Here is a 17038-nt window from a genome sequence, read left to right on the forward strand (position 1 = left end):
AACTTGAAAAGTAGTGCACATGTTTTATGTATCACTGGGTACGTAATATAAATTAAAAACAGATACTAATAGTATGGCCCCAAACAAGTACAATGTCAAGAAAAAGAAGAAATTGATGTGACTGTTCAAAAGGCTTGCAATGATCTGAGAATAATAATAATAAAAGGACACATACTATTGTGGAAGGAGGGACAAGTTACTAGTCACTTAGGTGAGATGGGTAGTAAAGAAGATGGATGGATGGATGGATGGATGGATGGAAAAATTGAGACTGGAATGCTAAAGCTCAGAAAGCTGTTAATATAAACAATATGGACATATTTAAATATGTTCAAATAAAAAAAGATTAATACAACAGCTGCTCAGCGAAATTGTAAAATACTACCAGGTAACATGGAAAAAGCAAAACTACTTGGCTTCATCTTCTCCAACAAGAGCCTTGTGTTCTGCTAGTAAATGTGACCAGCAAGTTTTATTTATTTGAGGATGATGAAAACATGGTAAATTGGCTTTTTGCAAAGTGGCACCACTTCATTTCACAGAGTTACCTCGAGCCTAATCATAGAAGCAATGCAATTCAAGGCAGCAAATTGGAAAGCATTCTACTACAGTGCCACTAATAAAAGTATCAAAACATGCTGCTTTATTTCAACCAGGTATTTTGCTTTGTGGATAACAGCTGAAATATCAGATGCATGAAGGAGGTCAAATGGCAGCCTCTATCTTTAATCAAAGGAGAAGAATCAGAAAACTAAAATATAGTACTCAAAATCTGGAAAATTCTAGACAAAATTATTAAACTATTTGGAAACAATGCAGTGTTAAAAATCACCACTGATGGATCAAGAATAAATAATGACTACGTACTCTTATCTCATTTTTTAAACTGGTAAACTTTGTTAGTGGACTGTGAAAATGCTGTAGACACAATATGTGTCTATTTACATGTTGAGAAGAAAGACTGTAGCCATTAGATTAGCAAACTAATTAAAACAGCCCTGCCATTAGATGGTTTCAGAACTGGTTTGAAAACCACCTTCTAGCAATGCTCATCAACAGAATTAACTAATTTGGCAATAGTATATATGAAGAGGTTTTTGGGATTTTTAATTGATCAGAAATTAAATAATATTCAGCAGCATAAAATTACCAGAAAAAAGATAACAATAATTTAGGTGATATTTTTTCTAAATTGGTTAAACTCTACTTCAATTATTTTGCCGAGCTTTTGGCACCAAAATTAAGAGGGAATTAAGCAAGTTCAGCCCTGAGAAGATTAATTGAGAATATCACAGAATTTTTTAAATTCCTGAATTTCACAAAGAAAGTCAAGATTTCAAGATCTCCTTTGAAATAGTATGGCTTATAGTCTAAAGAACATTGTTCATGTCATAAAAATAATTCTAATTATGGTTTTCTGTAATAACCAGAAAGAACAAAACTAGACAAAAATCCAACTCCAGCAAAGCAATATGCATTTCCAGTAACTAAATGAGTTTATTTAAAAGGAACATAAAATCCTAGCACTAACACTTCGAAAATAAAGATGCTGAAGAAAATCACTCACCTTTTCCATAGAAGAATTTCCTGTAATAATAGGCACCGAGATCAATGTGCTCTATCACATAACGCTTTACTTTCTCTCTGTGGATTGGTTGATTTTCCCGTGGTACTTCTAAGACAGAAACACCGGCATTGGTGCAATGTGAACTTAGGGAAGATTCAAAAGAGCAATTATCTCCTGAAGAAAAAGATGCTGAATTTGCTCTAGAGAGTGCGATCTTCCTATCACCTTCCCCACCAGTTTCATTCCTGAAATAAGGACAATTCAGTACTAAATCATTACTCTTCCCATCACCTTCATCGGCATCTAAATTTTCCTTTGAATTTAGGTCCTCTTTACTTCCCAAAGGAGATTCACAGCTCCCAATCTGACTTGCTGCCATTGAAGTTTGCGATGCAGCTGATGCCCCGGTGGTTATATTCTTTCTTTTGCCCACGTTAATTTTAGTAGCCATTGCTTCATTTATGTTAAACAGAATACTCTGAACATCGTAGTGTGCAAAGCACTTTTGACAATTCCAAGGATGAACATTCTTCTCAAATCTACTATCCTCTAGTTCAGATGCGAATTTTAGTGCTTCGTGTTCACTTTTAGCAGTTCTCAGTTTTTTAAAAAGAGATGTTTCTACTGATTCTGATTTTAATCTCCATTTGAAAGATTTTTCCTGATCTCTACCAATAAGCAAGGTACTATCCATGTAGTCCAGTCCAGAAATTCTGACAAATTCTCCTCTTGAAATCTGAGTTGCAGCATGGAGACTTGGAGAAATTGTGGAGTCACCGTGGAAAAATTCAGGAAGTCCAAACGGTGCATGTATTTTATGCTCAACATTCTCTACTGTATAGCCACGAAGCATTGCAAAAAAGTTCTCTCCACACAAGCCTTGTCTGTCAATTGATGAAGTACTTCCATATTCCCGATGAAGAGCTGCTCCTGTATTTGGGTTTACAGCATTCTGGTCCAGAACATCCTCAGTGTCAATGTCACTGATTGTAACATCACTATTACTTCTTTGCCTTATAGGATGAAGTCCCCTATGTGGAGAATGGATAAAAATGTCTCCTAGAGCATACTTGGGTCCTGCAAATTCCAAATCAAGCTGCTCCTTTTGCTGTCCTTCATCCTGATCCCCATTTACTAATCCTCCACTCTCACTTTGAGGCCTATCTTCCCAGGTAGCATTAGGTAGTTCCTTGACACACTCTTTCTTAGGTGGCCATTCAGATACTCTGGCTCGGACTCCCATTTTAGGCACAGCAGGAGTACCATTGGCTGAGTTAATATTTTCACTTTTGTTGCTGGTATTTAGAGATATAGGAGGACCCATATTATCATTCAAAGCCTTAAATTTTCTGGCAAAGTAATCATCTGATTGCATAATTCTTACAGATTCCCTGTATTTTGAGGAACCTCTGCTAGGCTTGTGCTTTTCTTCTTGTAAAGATTTCTTATCACACATATCCAAAGAAAATGGAACGTTATGTTTTATCTTCAAGACCAGTGGTGTTGCTATAACATTTCCATTATAAATAGAATAAGAATATATCTAAAATTGGATCCTGTTGCTGTTTCAGACAGTAGCCTTACGCAATTCATTTCTCATTCTTCATATATTTCGATCAAGAATGAATCTGCAGTTGATTCGCATTTACTCCATGTACCTGTCCATATTAAAAAAAAGAAAGAAAATAAATTTACATGTTTTGAAAAGAATACATTGAAAATATATACTTTACAAGTATACTTACCACCTAAAATTGTAAATAAATAATTAAATGCAAATAACTGTAAATAATTATATTAAATTCAGCCTGTTCTATTATTGCTAGGTGTAAATACAGTAGGCAGTTTCATAAAACTACTGAGGCAATTTTGAAACTCCAACTATTCCCTGCTCTCTGTAACGGCTCCTCTTCAATGGAAGAGCTTAGCCATCCAAGCAAGGATATTCTAACGTTGTAAAAGCATGGCTTCTCCATATAGAGAACTTATGGAGATTGTTTTTAGAGCCTTCTGTATTAGATTTAATATTTAATAACTATTAAAATGAATATTTAATATTTACACTGTTTGTTATATGCACACTGTTTACAATATACCGTATAATTATTGTACTTTATTATCTTAATTGGAAATTACCTAGAGTTAAAGTTAGACTAAGGAAAGTAAAATAATTCTGCCACAGAATCCCCTGGGAATGAATGTTGGCAGTCTGTTCCTACCAATCTTCATTGCAATGTTAAATTATTAGCTAACATTAGCTTCTCTGATCACAAGAACCTCCACATTTTAAAAGATCTGTTACTGAAACTTGAATACAGATTACAGTTACTTACATGCTTACATTTCGAAAAAATATCTCAGACCAGATAATATTACATTTCCAAGTTGAATCAAATTATATATTAAAGAATGATAGCACATTTATTTGCATTTTTATGTTACAAAACTTAAGGGGAGACACGTACAAAATAGAAATGTGCAAACCAGCCAAATCTGATTCTAATCTTTAATTCCAATGTAAAATCTAATTTAATTTGAATGTCTGGATTGAAGAATCACTTCTGAATCAATTTTGATTAAAATATTTTCTGCACATTTATGAAAACCATATAAATCATCAGAGGGATCTGATCTGAGAACTGGAATAGATTTGTTAACTTTGTGCAAAAAATGATTCCATGAATAGATTTGATTAAATTATCATGTAACAGACTGTCAAAACTAAAGCTTCCTCCAGGCCCTAATATAAAGGTTCTGATATTTGCAAAAATAGTTAAGAAATGATCTATATTTTCTTTTAAAAGGTATAAAATCCATGGGTCAAAATAATGCTCTACTAATATTTAGTAAAGCGGACAGGGTTTTTACTGATACTCACACCCACAATAAGAAATGTTAACAGCATAGATTCTGCATAGATCTAGAGAGGAACCATTAGAATTTCGGGGCCAACCAATCACCATCCTTAAACAGATACCTAAAAGGATGAGGGATCTGAGACGCGGCTATCAATTCTTAACATCCAAACTAATAAGAGAAAATGTAAACTTTAGATGGCTAACTCCAGAGGGTATTCTTGTTACGTGGCAGGATAGAAGGCATAGACTGGACACGATAGAGAAGGCAGAAGATTTTTACAAACGCCACTTCCATAGCCAAGAGGAAGTAGATTTAGAAGATCAAGATGGAAGGGAGGTAAGAGAAAGAGATACAATACGTGTGGCAATGGATGGGAAGATCTTAGCTACAGAGGATAGAAGGAACAAATCCGGTGAGTTAACAGAGAAACATGGAACTAGAGACAAGGAAGAGAGAGAGCCCCGAATCACGAGATCCACAAAAACCAGAAATAAGTAAGATGAAGGGAGGTGAGTGTAGTATTATGTCTGTGAATATTAATGGATTGAATTCGCCAGTGAAAAGGCGGAAATTTTTTAATAGGCTTATTCACCAACAATTGGATATCGTGGCAATACAAGAAGTCCATATAAAGGAACAACAAAAATATTTGTTAGTACAACCAAGAATAGGGAACCTATTCGTTTCCTTAGACCGACACAAGAAAAAGAGAGGAGTGGCACTATATGTAAACCCAAAATTGACTGCAAAACTAATTTATAACGATAAAGAGGGTAGAATACTGATAGTCGAGGTTATAATAAATCACAGGAAGGTCATGATGGTAGAGATATATGCCCCAAACCATAACCAAGAACATTTTTTCAAAACACTTCACAATAAGATATGTAGCATTGATTATGAGGAGATTTGTTTAATAGGAGATTTTAATGCTATCCTAGATATAAATTTGGATTATATGGGAAAGACGCTTAGGAAAAAGAAGAGAAGAACTCTACCGAGATCTTTTCTTAACTTGGCTGAGGAACTAAATATCCAAGATGTCTGGAGGGAAAGAAATCGTAAGGCTAGACAATATACATATTACTCCAACCGACATAACTCATGGTCTAGAATAGACATGGTATGGATGACGAAAGAAATTAGTTCAGAAATAGATGAGGTACATATAGCGACAGGTACTTGGGCAGATCACAATCCTATTAAACTTATCTGGAAAGGTTCCAAAAAAATATCCAGATGGACGCTTCAAAGAGCAATTTTAAAAGAAGACGAATTCAAATCTAAGATGGAGAGAGAACTAAGTTTTTTCTTTAAGGAAAATAAAGCTATAGACACCTCAGTACAAAACAATTGGGATACAGCTAAGGCTGTGATGAGAGGGGTAGCGAGGGCATATATGGTATATAAAAATAAGGGGAAAAGACAACAACGGGAAAGATTAGAAGAGGAATATAAGAGCTTAGAAGTTACACTCCAACAAGATCCACAAAAAGAGAATATCAAGCAATCTATGGATCTGATTAAACACAAACTTAACATTCTAGACAAAGAGAAATTGGCACAACAATTGAGAAACACGAAACAAAATTTTTTTGAAAATGCAAATAAACCGGGCCGGTGGCTCGCATACAAATTGGGAAAACAAAAGGGGAAAAACTGGATTCACGAACTACGAGATGAGGAAGGGAGAATATTCCACCAGGAGGAAAAAAAAAAATTATAGCCCAGGAATTTTATGAACGTTTATATAAAGAAGATAGCCAGGCAAGTGTGGAGAAAATGGAGGAATATTTTCAAAGAGCCAAACTACCTAAGGTCACAGAAGATACCAGAAATATGTTAAACGAGGAAATTCGACTATCTGAGGTGATAAAAGCTATTAATGCACAAAAGAATAATAAAGCATCGGGACCCGACGGTCTTCCATCAGAGATTTATAAAGAATTACAAAATATCCTAGCTCAACCCCTAGTGGAGGTATTTAACGCAGTATTAGAAGGCGCAAGGACGCCTAAATCTTGGCTAGAGGCAAACATAACCCTTATTCCGAAAGATAACACAGACCATACATTAATCCAAAATTACAGACCCATATCACTTCTTAACTCGGACTACAAGATATTTACATCAATTATAGCGGAACGATTGAAACGATTTCTGAATGATTTCATACATGCAGATCAAAATGGTTTTCTCGCTAAGAGACACACTAAGCACAACATTAGAATAATATTAGATACATTGGAGTACTATGAATTACATAGCGAACAACAGATGGCATTACTTTTCTTAGACGCCCAAAAGGCATTTGACAATGTTAAATGGTCTTTTTTGTGCCAACAGCTTAGCTTTATGAATATGGGTGAAAAATTTATAAATATAATTAGGGCAATTTATGACAATCAGGAAGCAAAAATAATTATTAATGGGGAAGCATCTAGCAAGTTTCAAATTCAAAAGGGAACACGGCAAGGCTGCCCCTTATCACCGTTGCTGTTTATATTGACTCTTGAAGTATTAACGAGAACTATAAGAAACGACCCAAAGATAAAAGGATTAACCATTAAAAAGGAAACCTTTAAATTGCAAGCTTTCGCGGACGATCTAGTTTTTATTATGGAGGATCCATGTCAGACGGGACCAAAGCTATTGGAAGAATTATCTAAATATGGTGAGGTTGCCGGACTGCGAATAAATAGAAATAAGACCAAGATGATTGTTAAAAATATGACCAATAAACAAAAAGGTAATCTGGCCGAAATCACGGATATAGAAATAGTCAAGAAAATAAAATATTTAGGGATTAACATTACGGCTAGATGCACTTCACTCAAAAAGGATAATTATGATAGTGTAGTGAATCAAATAAAAGGTGACCTGGAAAGATGGGGAAACCTAAAACTCTCATTATTGGGAAGAATCGCTGTCATTAAGATGAATATTCTGCCTAAAATCCTGTTTCTGTTTCAGAATATCCCAATTCAACTCGACTCTAAATTTTTTCGAAATTTGGATAAATTATCACTAAATTTTATTTGGCAGGGGAAAAAACCAAGAATTAAATTGAAATATTTACAAGACACGAAGGAAAATGGGGGTTTTGGATTGCCAGACTGGGAATTATATTACCACGCCGCGGCCCTGAGCTGGATTAGAGAATGGGTAATCTTGAGAAATAGAAGACTATTAACTTTAGAGGGTCACGATTTGCAATATGGCTGGCATGCTTTCCTATGGACGGAGAAACAAGGTCTTTTCTCGCATTTTCAAAGACACCGGATCAGGCAAGCGCTACTCAATACTTGGAAAAAAATTAGATCTCACAATTACACCAAAATACCGGTCTGGCTATCCACCCTTGAAGCGATAGTTTACCCAAATCTGTTTGATTTGGGTAACATAATCTCATACAAGGATATTCTGAATGAGGAGGGGGAATTGAAACTTAGGAATGAACTAGAATTACAAGGTATAAAACTCGATTGGTGGGCCTACTTACAAATCCAATCGAGATTTAGGAAGGATAAAAATGAATGGGGGATATATACCTCTGAAACAGCATTGGACAAAATATTATTGGGACCGGACTCTAAACAAATAAGGAATTTTTATAAATTACTTTTGGGATATAAGCTGTTTGAAGAGCAAGTGAAAGACCCTATGTTGATCTGGGCTAACAATTTAGGACATAACATCGACCTAGATACTTGGCAAACAATTTGGGATAGGAATAAAAGGATAACACTGGCCTCATCGTATAAAGAAAATTTATTTAAAATGTTTTACCGATGGCATCTCCCCCCAGCCCGCTTAGCAAAAATGTACATAACAGTATCTCCCAAATGTTGGAAGTGTTCTGAAGAGATAGGCACATACTTCCACACGTGGTGGTCTTGCAGTAAAACACAAAAATTTTGGAGAATGATTTGGATTTGGCTGAAAGAAATATTGAAACAAGATCTGGAGTTTAGTCCAGAACTTTTCTTGTTGGGAATCACGAAAGAGAAATATCCTAAAGATGTGCTATACTTAACGATCCATATTATCACAGCAGCTAGAATATCATTTGCGCAAAAATGGAAAAAGAATGAGATCCCAGGACAAAAAGAGGTTATTAGGAAAATTTGGGATTGCGCTGAAATGGACAGATTAACTTTGGAATTAAAGAATAAAGATCAATCAGACTATTATAGAATTTGGAACAAATTGTATCTTTGGATGGATAAAAAGAAAGGTCTCTATTAGGTTTTACAGACTAGCTCACTGTTTTAAATATTGTGGTATTTCACCGATTTGTAATCTAAGTGTATTTAAGTGTATTTTTGATGTACATATATACATGTATATATATATATATTTAAACATTGTAGACAAAAAGGTTTGTCAGCTCGCTGGTACTGTGTCCAATGTTTTTAAATAATAAATTTAATAAAAAATCAAAAAAAAAAAAAGAAATGTTAACAGCATATTAAATATACAAAACTGATCTGGAACTCTGATACCTCTTTAAACATGAATGAGCAGTGTCAGACATATGAATTTATTTTGCAGAAATGATAGAATCCAATGAGTGTTTTGATGTGGTTCAGTCATCAGAGTCTGATAGACCATGATTTAATCAGATCATAAACAAGACAATCGTTTGAACTCTCCTTCCTCCCACAGCACATGCTGTTTTAGTGTCCATGGACTCTGAGGAAGTAGATAGAGAGCTGTCTCAGCTGTTCCCTGCCACTTGTGGGCTTGATCATCCTTTTCCCTGCTCATTAAGAGATCTGATAGAACAGACATGTCAAACACAAGGTCCGGGGGCCGGATGCGGCCCGCAAAGTGGTTTCATGTGGCCCGCAAAGCCATCCTGGAAACAGTGAGGGAACGGCCCCCACTGCCATGGCCCTGGCCCAGAGACCCTCCTTCTGCCAGAGACCCTCAGATCTGTCCCACTCCTGCCCAGGCCCCCATAGGCACCCTTGATGCGAATGATGTAGAGCTGGCCATGCCTATCCAGTAGGCCATACGCACTCTAGCCACGCCCACCCAGGCCACGCCCACCCGGCCCCCTGAGGGCAACCACAATGCTGATGTGGCCCTCAATGAAATTGAGTTTGACACCCCTGTGATAGAAAAGTTAGACCTGGAAAAATGGAAGAATTTAAAACTGTCTTTACTAGGAAGGATAGCTACAATTAAAATGAATGTATTGCCTAAGATTTTATTCTTGTTCCAGACAATCCCAATAAAACTTGGGGGACATTTTTTTAAAGAGTTGGACTCCTTAATTCTGAAGTTTATATGGCAGGGGGGAAAAAGCTAGAATAAAAAAGAAAACTTTGCAAGATACTAAAGAAAATGGGGGGTTTGGTTTACCTGAGTGGACTTTGTATTATCAAGCATCTGTACTGACATGGGTGAAAGAATGGATAAATGCTTAGGAATAAAAGGTTGTTATGTTTGGAGGGACACGATTTACAGTTGGGATGGCACGCGTTTCTATGGTATGGGAAAAACAAAATTCATAGATATTTTCAAAATCACTGTATTAGAAATGCTTTGATAACTGTATGGGAAAAAATCAAAATGAAAATATATGTAAAAATTCCAGGGTGGTTATCAACAATTGAAGCTTTTTCACACATAAATTTGTTAGATTTTGAAAAAACGTGGACATACAAAGATATTTTAAATATTGATGGGACATTAAAATCAAAGCAAGAATTGGAACACCAGGTTATCAACATGTCATGGTGGGTACATTTACAAATACAAAATAGATATGAAAAAGACATGAAAATATTTGAATTTTATAAAGAACAAAATGTGTTTGATAAGAAATTATTAACTTCTGATGAGAAACTAATTAAAAAGTTGTATAATTTTTTGTTAACTTTAGAGATGGAAAGTGAACAAATCAAAGGGTCAATGACAAGATGGGCGGAGAACTTTGGTTATAATATAGAATTAGAAGAATGGCAAAAATTATGGGAGAGAAATTATAAATTGACAATGTCAATTGCATACAAAGAGAATTTGTATAAAATGTTTTATAGATGGCATTTACCTCCAGCTAGATTAGCAAAAATGTTTAAAAATGTATCAGGTAAACGTTGGAAATGTAAATGTAGCATAGGTACATATTATCATACTTGGTGGACATGTGGTAAAGTAAAAGCTTATTGGAGGAAAATACATACTTGGCTAGAAAATATATTAGGAGAACATATAACATTCAATCCTGAATTATTTTTATTCGGTATGCTACCAGGAAAGATTAATAAACAAAATACATACTTGGTTTTACATATTATAACTGCAGCAAGAATATGTTATGCACAATGCTGGAAAAGTGAACGAGTACCATCAGAAGAAGAACTAATAAAGAAGATACTGGAATGCGCAGAAATGGACAGATTAACTATGAGATTAAAGGATAAAGAAGAATCAGAATATTATGAAAGCTGGAACTCATTTTATAAATGGTTGGAAAAGAAAACCAAAAAATGAAATTTGTATATGAATTAATGGATTATGAACTCAGCTCACACGTTGTTTGGAAAATTAACATATGTATGTAAAGAATAAGAAAATAAAATAAAATATGAAAAAAAAGAGATCTGATAGAGCAGGGGTGTCGAACTCAATTTCATTGAGGGCCGCATCAGCATTGCAGTTGCCCTCAGGGGGCCGGGTGGGTATGGCCTGGGTGGGCGTGGCCTACTGGGTGGGCGTGGCTAGAGTGCGTATGGCCTACTGGGTGGGCATGGCCAGCTCTACATCGTTCGCATCAAGGGTGCCTATGGGGGCCTGGGCAGGAGTGGGATAGATCTGAGGGTCTCTGGCAGAAGGAGGATCTCTGGGCCAGGGCCAAGGCAGTGGGGGCCATTCCCTCACTGTTTCCAGGATGGCTTTGCGGGCTGCATGAAACCACTTTGCGGGCCGGATCCGGCCCCTGGGCCTTGTGTTTGACATGTCTGTGATAGAGGGCATGGTGGACTGGACCTAGGAGCTTGTAACCACCTTTCTTTAGGAGGTATACTGACAGCAGTCTTGAAAGGGATTGTGGGTGCTTTTTTTGATCCATCTGTTTTTACCAGCTATTACCCTGTATATAGCCTTATATTCTTAAAGAAATTTACCAAGACTGTGGCTAGTATTTAAAGAGCCTTGGTGGAGCAGTGGGCTAATGCCTCCTTAAGTAACACCAGCTGCCTGCAATTAGTGCAGGTTCGCATCCCACCAGGCTCAAGGTTGACTCAGCCTTCCATCCTTCTGAGGTAGGTAAAATGAGGACCCAGATTGTTGGGGGCAATTAAGCTGACTTTGTAATAATGCCACTGGGGTGTGTGTGAAAGCCCTAATAAGCAGGCATATACATAGAATGAAGGCTACTGCTAAGCTTGTAAGCCGCCCTGAGTCTTCGGAGAAGGGCGGGATATAAATGGAATTAAAATAAAAATAAAATAAAAAATAAAATAGTATACAGCTACCATAAGAAAGTGAATAAACCAAACTCTTTCTGACTGGCTTCAAACATGGAAATGACTCTGATGACTCTTGTGGAAGATCCGTGTTGAGAACTAGATGGCGATAGTGACCCTTCCTGGTTCTCTTAGATCTCCCAACAATTTTTAATACCTTTGACCATTCTGATCTCCTGGACCATTTAGACTGGAAAATAGAAACACTGCTCAGCAGATGGTTCTGTTCCTACTCCAGTGAGCAATTTCAGGCACGGAAGGGAGAAAGATCAGCTAAGCAGTTGCTCTTTTGTGGATAGCTCATGCCTTGTACCTTTCTTCCAGCTTTTTTACTTCTTTATCAAACTGGAAGAAAGGTCTTTCCTTAATTTGGCGTATAACACTATTAATACACTGTACATGGATACTAGGAGCTACACTGGAAAAAACTGTAAATCTTGGCCCAGTGTCTGGAAGTTGTTGGGTCTGGATAGGATAAAATAGGGTGAAATTGAATAGAAGGAAGACAGTGTCATTATTTGTTCATTAGGATTAAATGGCATCTCCAATGTTGTCTCTTGATGGGATGGTATTGCCTCACACCAAGTCTGTGACATCCTGGAGTCATGGCTACTCCTAGATAGTGGGAAGAGATACTGAGATGCAGTATACTCAGCATACTTCAGGAGAGGAGAGGAGAGGAGAGGAGAGGAGAGGAGAGGAGAGGAGAGGAGAGGAGAGGAGAGGAGAGGAGAGGAGAGGAGAGGAGAGGAGAGGAGAGGATAGGTCTTCACAATTCCGTAAATTATATTATTTTTATTTCTTTTCAAACAGCTTTCATATTTTCCGTAAGTCTATTTTCCAGTTATTCCTTTAGAACAGAGGTATCAAACTGCCGGCCCATGGGCCGGATGGATCATCTGGAAGCCACGCCCACCCCATTGCTGGCAATGGCAAAACCGTCCTGATACATTGCACGATGTCACGTGATGTCGCGAGTTTGACATGTCTGCTTTAGAAGAATATATCCTTTATCTGCCTCATATGGAACCTGTGCCTTCTTACCCTATACACATTCTATGATTTTTTCCTTTCCTGTTCTTCTATGTCCTTTTTCTCCAAAATCCTCTCTTGACACTAGTATAAAATAGTCTGTCCTACATTAAACACCCGTCATTCTTGTATCCCTCACTAATGTTCTCAATCTTTCATCATAAATCAATCATGCTTCTAGATTTATATTCATTATTTCGCTATTATTTCGTACATAATAGGTTTATTCAAAACCTACAAAAATTTTCTGTCTAGACCTTCCATATGGCCCAGTCATTTCTTTGCTTTCTCATTGCATTCCCACTCATTCATTTATGCCCTTAGCTGAATATTTTTCTCCTTCATATTTATTCAGACGATTCCCAAAACATGTCTGTTTTTTCCATTATCAACACTCATTAGTGCATAACATGCAACTATTACTAACTGGGCATAGCAATAAAGGTCTCTCTAGGAATACAAACATATTCTCATGAGCTTATGAGCTAAAGAGTCACATTTCAAAATATATATAACTTTTATTGCAGATACAAACATTTCTGTTACAACGATGGCTATGAATCCAACCATATTTATGTATCAGCTCTTTTTCCTTACCTAAATTTTTGCCAACTCTTTCTTAACTTTGAGGATATCTGCACTGTATTCTCATAATGGCTTTATCTGGCCTTTGATTCTATACCTGTGTTCTTGCCACCTTGAGCACAATTTTTCAGATTTATACTTTACATCTAGAACAGCTATTAGGCTTCTCTCTGTGAAATATTGGAAGTATAGAATCGTAAAAGCCTTGATAAACTATTTTAATGAAATAATTAGAAAAATTGTTCAATCCGACATATGCAGAGTATAAGAGATAAGCTGTATACAGTAGAATCAAAGTTTAATTTCTACATCTCTTTCTTCTGTATTACATCTGAAAGCTTCCTACTACATGTATATGCAATGGACCAGTACTGGTTTCAGTATCTCTAATTCTAGTGTTGGTAATCTAGTCCTTGCAGCAACCTGGATTAGACCAATCCATATTTTCTAACATAAGCCAACTCTTTCATTCATAATAAATCCTGTATCTTCATCTCTCTGTGTACCAGCTCCATTTCACAAGATCTGACCACTTTCATTCAGACCTATTACATCCTTTCCTTTTCTTGTAGTTTCACAGACACAACTTATTTTTCTCTTCCATTTCATTTGCTAATTCATACCCTCCTCTTATGTTACAAGTTACAATATTTCATATACAGTAATTACTACTGGATAGGTCTCTATACATTGCCTCAAGTCATATTGGGTAGAAATCAATCAAGACTTTCATATAATACTCAATAAGGCAGAGCAAATTATTATCCTTACTTGTACCTATAGCACATGCACAACCAAAACACACATTTTTCTCCAAACCTAGTCATACTATTCTAACCCAAGATACAATCTATAATCTAGACTTTATCTTGTATTACTTCTGAAGATTGTTATCCCTTCTTTCCAAAGTAAGGTAAAGGTAAAGGTTCCCCCGCACATGCGTGCTAGTCGTTTCTGACTCTAGGGGCCGGTGCTCATCTCCGTTTCAAAGCCAAAGAGCCAGCGCTTGTCCGAGGACGTCTCTGTGGTCATGTGGCCGGCATGACTAGACGCCAAAGGTATCAAAGTAGTGATACCTAAAAGGGTAATCATTTTCTGTAAGCAAGTATTTCATTCAAGCAATGTTCAACTTTAAATCTTCAGTTTTAAGAATGCTTTTCATGTTTAGGGATCTCTGGTTGCAGCTAGGATATAGTGAGTTTTGGAAAAGAAAAAACAGAAGCTGTTATTACTTTAATCTGAGAACCTTTTCTGTAATTATTTGGAATTTTGACTACTACTTTTGAAGTGCTGTAGCACCCACAGTTAAATAGAATGGAGCTTTTCTGTAAGAACAATGAGCCTTATTGTACCACTGGTTGTTCAAATATTTAATAAGAAGATATTGTATTTTGATAGAAGGGGGACTGGTTAAGATGACTCCTCAGGAACCTAAATAATTCCCATCTCTAATATGTTTACAATTAAAGCTATCAGAACAGAGCTGGTGCCCAGTAACATTGCAGTATTGTGTTTCAAATAAAGTCCAGAAGGCTCAAGAAAGAACAAATAAAGCGAAGAGTGGAGAGGGCAATTGAGGATATATCTAAAAGATGCCAAGTCAGATCTAAAAATAAATCTTTATGACTTTTTCTAACAAAGCTAAAAAATAATGGACGCAAAGATATCCATTATAAAACGGAACACAATTAGTTGATTGAAAAAACACTTTAATAAAAAGAAAATAGAAAGCTGATTTTGAAAGAGGTATATCTAGCAATAAATCCTCAGCCTAGTTTGTAGCATGACTCTATACTATACACATGAACACTGTACAAAGCTATACATCAGAAAGTAGAAGGCGTAAATACAAAGGAAGAAATCTTCCATATTGAAAGGAACTTTAGCCATCTCCACACTTCAATCACCACACTGCCAAAGGCCCAGCAAATAAGACAGACAGACAGACAGACAGATACTGCGTGTGTGTATGTGTGTGTGTGTTCATTCATTCAATGGACACATGTTTTAAAAGAAATACTTGAACGTCTTCTATTTGTTGAAGAACTACTTGCTAAACATTGGCGAATGTTTGCTTGTGAGGGCAAGATTCTAAAATTTACAAGCTTTGTCTTCAAACCAATGTAATATTTATTTTTCAGTTAATTTCACTAAACTAAGCTAACACTGATTTAGCCAATAATATATTCGGTACAATGAGATGATCTTTGTAAAAGAACCTTTCCTTCCGTTCATACAGCAAGCATCCTGCAAATACAATTTCACATTCTCTTTAACTAAAGTATTTTTATTTCCAAGCTGGAAATTCAACTGCAAACACTCTGTGTAGCAATGAAAACAGAAAACCACTTTGTTTCCTATCATGCTAAGAGAGACAGGAAAAAGGGGCAGAGCGAGATAGACAAATGAAGCAGGTATTTTCAATATTTCGTATCTTGATTTGTAAGAATTCTGCTAATTGACAATACAAAGAAAAATGCTACATGGGTTGTTTCTTTCTAAAAAACAAGCCTAGTTTATGATGTATGAAGGCAAATATACGTGTTCCCAGGATAATGTTGCAGGATCCAATTTGAGTCAGTCACCAGGAAAAGAGATTTAGTCTTCCAAAGTTTTGGACTCATGCTGGAGCCCATCTCTGGAGAACTTCCCTCTCATTCACACATTCTAGAGACAGAGAGAAGTTCCCTCAAGATGGGTTCCAGCACGATTCCAAAAAATTGGATTCTGGGTTATGATGCTGTTTTGAGAAACAAGCTAGTGTTCAATATGTGTCTATTACAGTTAACTAATTTATAGAGCTAACCAGGATTCTTTCTCATTTTCCATGTTTATATTTCCATGCAATATACAAATGAAGGAAGTTAAGCCCAAAGAGGGTATACAGGAAGCAAGACAAGTCAGAATATCCAAGTCTCTTATCAATTTAGATTTAAAATTCACCTCCCTCGTATCAACAGGGGGAAAATACATTTGTTTTTCCCAATATAACTTAGTTTTTTTAAAAAAAAACTTTCTACAACCTCTCAAAACTGTTCCCATGAGGAAGAATGAAAAAATAGCTTACTAAAGCCACATTTACACAGCTGCTTTGCCACATGTTTGCCTCTTTTCCAAAACCATTAGCAAGTTCAGAGAACTTTTCTGATAAAACAGGACTGGACTGGCTTGGCCTGGTGTGATGATGGGAAATTCTATTAATTTATAAAATTTGTTCGTTAAACAAATATATATGACCACCCATCTATCAGAAATAACTCTAGGTGAAGGAAATGTGATCTTATTAGCTGTAATTAGCAATTGTGACAGTTCTTTGATGAAAAAGACAATTTCCAACGAATGTCATAACATGTATCTGTAGCCAATCTATCCCCAAGAAAATAGGGACATGCAAGGAAGAAATTAAATACAATTGCAAGATTCCTAGATGGTCAAAGTGAGGGGAAGCAATGGGATTAGAGACATGAATTGGATAGTCTGTGATCTGAAGGACTAGGCCAGAGGTGTCAAACTTGCA

At 36.3% G+C, this 17038-nt stretch overlaps 1 protein-coding gene across 1 annotated transcript in view; it reads right to left on the bottom strand.

Annotated features, from left to right (window-relative positions):
- SIPA1L2 (signal induced proliferation associated 1 like 2) overlaps positions 1-17038 on the bottom strand; it is a 193080-nt gene that overhangs the window by 62997 nt on the left and 113045 nt on the right. Inside the window, exon 2 of the mRNA XM_083361188.1 lies at positions 1568-3307. Within this exon, the coding sequence (XP_083217314.1) occupies positions 1568-3023 (1456 nt within the window). The 5' untranslated portion in view covers positions 3024-3307. The remainder of the gene's footprint in view (positions 1-1567; positions 3308-17038) is intronic.

The sequence above is a fragment of the Vipera ursinii genome (assembly GCF_947247035.1).
Source record: "Vipera ursinii genome assembly, chromosome: 1".
NCBI lineage: Eukaryota > Metazoa > Chordata > Lepidosauria > Squamata > Viperidae > Vipera > Vipera ursinii.